We start from the raw sequence: 8,383 nt of genomic DNA on the forward strand, positions 1-8,383 counted from the left end.
AGCTTTGCTGATATGCTGTCCTGGGTCTATGACATTGCATTGTCTTCTCTGTGGCATCACCTTGACTTTGAGTGACCAGCATGACCAGCATACTATAGGCATTTCAACCTCTCCATTCCACAAGGGCCAAAGAGGAACCCATAATCTTATAAACCAAGTTCTCCTCTAATTACTATAAGATTCCAGTGTAATAAAACCTAGAATAAAAGCCCTAAATCTTCTAGTCTTTCTTACTTCAACTTAAGTGCGTTAATGATTGAAATCTGTATTTCTTTGATAATTTAACTCTAAACCTAAAGTTTTCTCTATACCCAAAGCAAAATACCTGGCATTTACCCTACTCTCTCTCCTCGGTTATGCACTATGAAATGGGGTGAACTGCTTCATAGCTTCCACAAGAGAGAAATTAAGTCATTACAAAAAGGTGGTCCTATGTTCTTTCCAATATCCTCCCTATAAATCAACAGTAAACAATAGGGATCACAACAAAATCAGCTAATAAGAGCTTTAATTCCCCAGATGGAAAGCTTCATGATGCACCCATTGCTGGTTTATTTTCATGTTAAGGTGGGATAAGAATATAAATTTGCCATGCCCATACTGAAGAACCCCAGGCTGATCTTAGAGGGCTCTTACATCGAATGGTGGGCAGTGGTGAAATATTTGCAGTTTGCACTAACCCCTCTTTGAAAGCTAATGCAGTATGGTCTTACCATTTTTGCAGACAGGACAACATTGTTCTGGTTCATAGACTGGGTTGACACACTCAGGAACTGCGCAGTCTGCTACAACACAGTGAACTTCATTGCTGGGCTCACAGCGACACCATTCACATGGAGAGGGCTAGGAACAAATCTAAAATTAGCCCCTTTTCTCCTATAACTTAATGCTTTGCACATTCAAATGCTGTCAGAAGATAAAACACCAGTGTTTATATTGGCTTTACTGTATTGACTCCATTTACCATGTGTATGATTCATTCTTCCCCAATGGAAAGCAACCTGGAAATCCAATCACAGTGGGTCGCCATGTGCCACTCAGGTTGCCATGAGCAACTGGAGCACACCAAAATGACTCTTCCTATGACTTATGTCCCTACTTTCCAAAGAAATGGACAACTAGTATGTCACCTCCTGGTTTGGTTTCCAGATGCACTGACTGCTCTGCCTTCCTCTGGTGAACAGAAATGATACGGGACCATGTGAAATAAGGTTTTGCCATTTGTCACTTTTTTTTCCCCTAACAAAGACAAAGATTACTGAGAAAAAAAGAAAATGGTAAATTGTCATCCTTACCCTTTGCAGGAACTCTTTTCCAAGCTAACCTAGACTCTAAATGGTATTTTTTTTCCAATATTAAATTTAGAAAAGATTGCATTTGGGACCCAAATACCCAGGTACTGCCTCTTGAAAGATGTAGTGAATAACTTTCATCTTGCCTGATTGCTTTTATGAATGAACTGAAATCGATTGACTTAAAGAGCCACTATTTAAGAGGCAGAGACTCTAAAAATGGAATCAAAAAAAGGAAAAAAAGGGGAAAAAAAGGCAGAAAACAATTTTTGTCTCAACAGTACTTACCAGCCAAGAGAGAGTTTGAGATTTTCTGTTTCTTTTCTAGAAACTGCCTATACCACAAATCATCTCAAGCAGTGACCACTCTGTGACTTTCTCATGTGTACAAATTCTAGCTCTCCTTTCTCATGAAACAGAGACTTGGAATTCTGGAATAAAAACTTGGAGGTCTTGGAAGTTATAAGGTCTATATTTTTCAAATCCTGCCATTTGTTCTGAGAAAATTCTGCCTCTTGTCCCGTGCCACAGGGCTATAGTTCCTCCGTCGCAAGCTGTGTTAATTAAAGCTCTCTGCCTTTGTCTCGGTGGCTACTGTCCATGTCAGCTCATGTTTCTTCTTGAACCTGACCGTTTGGGTAATATCAATGCTTCTTGACTCAGGTAGTCTGTGGGGGTGAACTCTCTTTCAACTAATTATTTTCAAATTAATTTTACCTCTGCTTTCTGCTTGAAGAATGATAGTCTAGCTCTCAATTATTTTACTTTCAAATTTAGTAGGAATAAGAGAATTAGACATAGAATCTGTCAGAAAAGTATTGCTATTTCTTAACATGGTCAATAAGTTTATTGAGGGTACAGTTAAGCTCTTTACTGTGTGGTAAGATGGGTTAAGTATCTCAGAGGAATTTGTTGGATCATTCTAAGGGCTGGGATTTTCTTGAAGCTACTCTACTGAATAATCTCCGTAAATTAAAAGATTTGATACCACAGCACATTATTTGTTGGAGAAAATGTGAGAAATACTGTGACAAAGGAAACTTCTTGCTGCTCTACTGTTTCTTATTTTGCAAACCCCATTGTGATATTTTAAATATCCAAACAAAATGGTCAGAAGGTGTCCCCCTTTCCTTGATTAATTGCAAAAAAGTATTTTTGCCTGGCCTTCTGAAGTACAGCAAGGACTTGACCTGCATTTATTGCTAATGTGAGAGAAAGTGGAAGCCAGTAATCTTGCTTCTACACCCCACCCTTCCACAGCTGTGACTTTTTGTTTTTGCTGGTTCCTTTCTTGCTGAAGCAGGGGCTGCTCTGTACAACTCTAGTGGCCTGATTCTGGCATTAAAAATTCCAAAGAGCCCCTAACTTTTTCAACGCAAAATGTTTACCTCAAAGTAATTGTGGCCTTTGAGAAAGGTTGATGGGACTATTAGAGTCCCAACACAGATTGTTAAAGACACCGTTCTGATTCAAACAATATTTTTGGACATGATTAACTACTGGATATCCTGCCAGACAATGTACCTGTATCAACTTATTTCTCATAATAGCCCTATGAAGGAAGATTTGTTATTATCTCCATCCCGCGGATGAGGACACAGGCTGAGAAAGGGTCAATAACTTCCCCCGTTCTGCAGGTAGTAAAGGGCAGAGGCAGAATTTGAACCCGGGCAACATACTTGCTATACCGTACTGCCAGTGAGAGCAAGAATCACTAGTCTGGGTACTCCCATTGGAGTAGTTCATTTTCCAGTGCTTTCTACCCTTCTCCATGCACGCCAGATCCAGAGGAATAGCCATTAGGAACTGAATAATTGATTTATGGAAGATTCGTACTTCTGCTAAGAAAGAGAATTTCACTAGGGTATTTAGTGCATAAAGAGATTATCATGGAGCCATAGAGCTGTTTAACCTTCTGCAAATATAAATTAGTAAGAAAACTATAGTAGGTTGAAGTTAGGTTGCCACGAGGCTCATGTTCTTGGGAGCGTTGGCATCTTTAGCCTGGTAACTACGCTCCTGGGGATCTGGGAGAAGCACATACGGATAATGGCCCAGGGATATCTGTGCGAAGCCAGTGGAGACTGAGTGTGTGCCCTGGAATTCTGAGAAGTATTCTGAGGAAGAGCTAGGACTACAAGACTTGGTGATAAAAGCACACCTGACTTTTGAAGGGATTGTGGATAATGAGAAACAAATTCGAAAAGTAGGAATATCACCCTAGCCACCGAGTGACCTTGTTTTTGAGTCCTCCCCTGACCCTGCCTTTATTCGTAGGTCACACCCTTCCTGGCCCAGAATCTCTTGTCAGAAACATGTCATTTTCTCTTTTGTTTTCATTAAATTGTTTTGTTTCAAATCTGTTTCAGTCCATTTCTTAGCCTCAAGCTCCTGTGTGCCCCACCCCCACTCTGAACACTCAATCAGATTTAACCCATTGACCTCACGCCAAAGGCCGTTCTTTCCTCTCCAACTTATCCGGACTTTGCCTTCGCGAGTTTATCAGTTCAGGTACTGGTGATTTCTTGCACACCTTGACTTCTGCACCGTGCCTGCTTTCTCCTGCTCTTCTGAAAAGACATTTCCTAAGCAGCAAGAAGTCCCTGAGAGTGAGCAACATGCTCCCCTGACATTAAGTTCAGTTTAAAAATCCTCCCCACCTTGCAGCCTAGAACTGAAAGGTTTGGCGCTTTGAATAATCTTTACATCTTAAGACTGAGCTGGTTGCAAATTTCCTTTTATCAGGCTCTTCAATGTGAAAACTATAGATTAAATCTGAAACGGTCCCCGTAAAACCAAAGATTAAACAGTAAAGCTATCCTTAGAGGAACAGAGAACACTGGAACAAGTACTTGGGAAAAGAAAAAGATTCTTACTCGCTTTTTTAAGAAGAGCATGTGAAATTACAACTAGTACATGGCTTTTGTCAGCTAGAGATTTGGTAAGTAAGATGATTAAATGACACCGCCCGAAAATTTTATACAAGAAAAATCTGTGCCTAGGAAATCTCACAGAACATTTCATTTCTGTGAAAGCTTTGGAAAATAAAGTGGCATTCACTATATTTACCTTTACATAAATTTTAATTGAAATTAAGATTAGAGGTCAAATATTGTATTGATGTATGTATTAGATAATCCGAGTATTTTATGTCTGTTAGGTATCTGTGTACCTTCTGCTTAGGGGTTTTGAATATCTACTGTGGGACTCTGTGTAAGTAGAAACCATGCATTTTATCTGTAGTTCCTGCTATCACTGAGTGCATTTGCATGGCAAATCCAATGCTGTCCCAGCTGCCCCCATATTTCAAAGGGGTTTCCTACTAGATATACATATACATATATATATATATACACACACACACATATATGTATTTATAATTAATAGAGTAGAAGGGAATTCTTTTTTAAATACTGGTTTAGGTGACTAAGAATCCCAATTTTTCTCCTTGGTATTAGAATGGAAGGATGACGATACATATTTTTTTCAATGGTTAACTTCTAAAGACTTTGAGGCTGAAATCTCAATGTCTGTGAGTTTTGAGAATTCTTAGAGAATTGAACCCTGAGAACAACAGAATGTTCCATGATTTTTTAAAATGGAGAAAGTAGCCTGAGATCTAATAACTTAGCTTACTAGAATAACTGAGTAACTCCAGAAAAATTGTCAAATATGCTCTTTGTGAGAATTTGGAAGCGAATACAGTCATCACTAAGAGTTGACATAGGATTATGAGAACGTGTTATTGCAGACTGGTTGCAGAGAACTTTCAAAATGTTTGTAGAAAATGCACATTTATTTTCTACCCTGAATACACTGAGACTTACTTTCCATATCTGTGGAAAGCCTGGATTATTTGGTCTGTATAACAATACCTTGTGGCATCATTATTTATGTGGAGGCCATCCCTGGCATTGTTTCTAGAGTGTCCACGAGGAAATAGTCACAGTTTACCAGATCTGTTACCGAAATTCAAATCTCAAAGTGACAAGGGCAGAGCAGGGTTCAGTTTACTGTTTTAATTTGGTGAAGTTTAAGGTAACAGTATTCTAACAAGCTGAGAAACTCTGAATTAGGAAAATTAGAAAAAAATATTTCCTTTAGTTGGCTTTGTTTGGGTGGCTGTGATATCCTGGTTGGAAGACACTTCTCTGTAGCCTTCATACTTGGTTCTAGTCTCAGAGGCTTTATCACTAGGTGTGAATCTTGGGAAAATGAGATCACCTTTCTGCACCTTAGTTTCTTAATCTATAAAATGGGAATGACAGTATTACCAATCTCACAGAGTTATTGTGAAGCACATAAACTGTATAAGCAATATTATAATACTATTATTCACTTGCATACTTATTGATGGCTTTCTGAAAAAATATTTAAAAAGTATAAAGTCAGACTATAGCATAAAACTAGATTTAAAGGAATATTTAGGTTATTTTGCTTGTTTGAAGTGGAATTTAATTCCAGAGGTGGTTGCAGTAAAGTTTTGTAGAGCTTGGTTTGTTGTGGGGTAGGGGGAGGATTTGTGTACCAATAGAATTAATCATGTCAGAAACACATTGAAGAAAAATTGTTATTAGAAACCTCTGGATAAGACCAATTGCGAATGGTTAAAATGACCATTATAAATCACCCAGGAAAAAGAAAAGAAAAGCAACAAACCCATTTTCTTTTCCTGATGTCTCAGCATCAAGATAGCAACTCAAACGCCCTTTCTCCAGGGAGGTCTTCCCTGAGTATCTTTCTTTCGGGTCTGTCCCTCATATTGCCCATTCAGAACCCTCATCAGTGCATGAGATTATCTTACTGGTTTGATTAGATATTTGTTTATTTTTTTCTGCCTTCCCTATGGGTTATAAGCTTCTTATAGTATATTGTTCATTGCTGTATTCTCAGCACCAAGAGATACCTTAGCCCATAATAGACACTCAATAAATATTTGTTAACAACATATGCATAATCACTTATGCATAATCTATGTTTTCTTGTTTGTTAAACCATACCTCTTCATTGCTCTACTCTCAACACCAAGAAGATACCTTAGCCCATAATAGACACTCAATAAATATTTGTTAACAACATATGCATAATCACTTATGCATAATCTATGTTTTCTTGTTTGTTAAACCATACCTCTGGGCAGTTTCATCTATGTTTATCATGCACGGGGTAGGATTCTGATTCAGTAAGATATTTGCATTTTATTTAAATATTATAAAGGGCACTTTGTGGGGAAAGGTTTCTGACTGAGTCATGAAATAAGTATTTTGGTTCCAATATTGTGACAGTGAACATGAACTCACTCTCTAAAGGCAATTTGAAATTCACCATATCCAGTGTGTGGATCACTAGTTACGTCAATCTTCAAGCGCTCCATTGACTAGACTTTCTCGCAGTAGATAATTACAGACTTATTGCACTAGCAAATACCATGATAACTAAATTTAGGGTAAGAATACATGCAGAGGAATTCCTAAAAGGTCTGAGAAAAAGCTAGTCTCATCATCTGTGTTACATCGAATGGTTGCTTCCTAAACAAAATGATTTTAGTATATTATAAACTATTTTTCGGAAAAACAAAACACAATAATCCTGATTTTAAACAGGTCCATTTTCCTAAGGGATGAGTTAGATCACAAAGCCCAATAAAAGACATCCTGAATATCCTGAGGAATAAAGCTCGATTCCTAGAAAGCCTTCTGTGAGCATTGTTGAAGGCTGGAGCAATGGAGGCCTGCGTGGAAGGGATATATTCTGAATGCCAAGTTTTAGCACACTAACCACTCTATCGATGGCTTTCCTTCTGACCAAGTGATATTAGGCTTCACATACCATATGGTGCTCCATTCCTTTGATAATTTTGGCAAAAATTCTCAAAAGAGAATATAGCTCAGATTGCTTTTCTAAAAACTTCTCATTAAACAACTATTTAAAATTTGATCTCTACCAAAGATACTGCTTTAAGATGTACTCTTCTTTTAGAGATAATTTATGGCATAAATTTTATCACTTTATGGAACAAATCTCATTACTTTCAAACTGTATGAGAAATTTGGAAGACTATTTCAAAGTTGCTGATGCCTGTCAGGAATCTCACTGTTCACTTCATTAAAATATACATTAAATTACCGAGTACAAGAGTATTTAGCATCCATTGCCACTCCTGTAGCCAGTAATTTGCATGTGGCAGATGTCACCTAATAATCAATAGAGCCAATGGATTTTAAACAAAATTCACAGTCCTCTGAAAGAAAACCCATTGCATCACTGATTAAAATGCTTCTCAGTGTCCTGCATCAAATAGGACTGTAGTGACCTCTTCAGTGATCTGCCCTATTGATTGGAGTGCATTTGAAACACTGGAGTTGTAAGTCTTATCAAATTATGAACAGAGCTGGAATTTCTTTAAGAATTTTGATATTACTGAAGCAAATAGAAAACTGGATGCATAGGGCCCCTGTGTGTCTCAGTCAGTTAAACGTCTGCCTTTGGCTCAGGTCATGATCCCAGAGTCCTGGGATCAAATCCTGCATCGGCCTCCATGCTCAGTGGGGAGTCTGCTTCTCCCTCTATCCTTTCCCCCTGCTCATGATCTCTCTCTCTCTCAAATAAATATATAAAATCTTTTTAAAAAAAAACAAAAAACAAAAGAAAACTGGATGCATAGATTTTTTTTTTAATAACCTCAATTTGTTAGCAAATGCATATGATGTTATCATTTGAGTAACAAGTTAAATAATAGGTATTCGGCTTTGTCTGAGAAGTTGGTATTTTGATAATACATTCTGGAATATTATTTCTTGGGTGTCAAAAATCAGTTTATGTTTCTTGAAAACAAACATTTTAAGGCAGGTGTTTGTAAAGAGTACACATAACTTTGCCCATGTAGATACAATAAACTAAAATTCTGAAATAAGATATATGAATTTAAAAATTATTTATTGACTCTATTAAATGTGTATTATATATAAGGTGTATAAAATATACCAAGATGAACTATACATCTAGACTGCCCTTTATAAATGCCAATCTAGAAGAGGAGCTAGGATATCTATAGAAATAAATTTTGATTTTGTAAAACAAATGATTTTTTT

At 37.3% G+C, this 8,383-nt stretch overlaps 1 protein-coding gene across 1 annotated transcript in view; it reads right to left on the reverse strand.

Annotated features, from left to right (window-relative positions):
- Positions 1-8,383, reverse strand: part of VWC2L (von Willebrand factor C domain containing 2 like) — a 152,130-nt gene that overhangs the window by 123,663 nt on the left and 20,084 nt on the right. Inside the window, exon 2 of the mRNA XM_008690502.1 lies at positions 714-843. Within this exon, the coding sequence (XP_008688724.1) occupies positions 714-843 (130 nt within the window). The remainder of the gene's footprint in view (positions 1-713; positions 844-8,383) is intronic.

The sequence above is a fragment of the Ursus maritimus genome, unplaced genomic scaffold (genome assembly GCF_017311325.1).
Source record: "Ursus maritimus isolate PB19 unplaced genomic scaffold, ASM1731132v1 scaffold_1, whole genome shotgun sequence".
Classification (NCBI taxonomy): domain Eukaryota; kingdom Metazoa; phylum Chordata; class Mammalia; order Carnivora; family Ursidae; genus Ursus; species Ursus maritimus.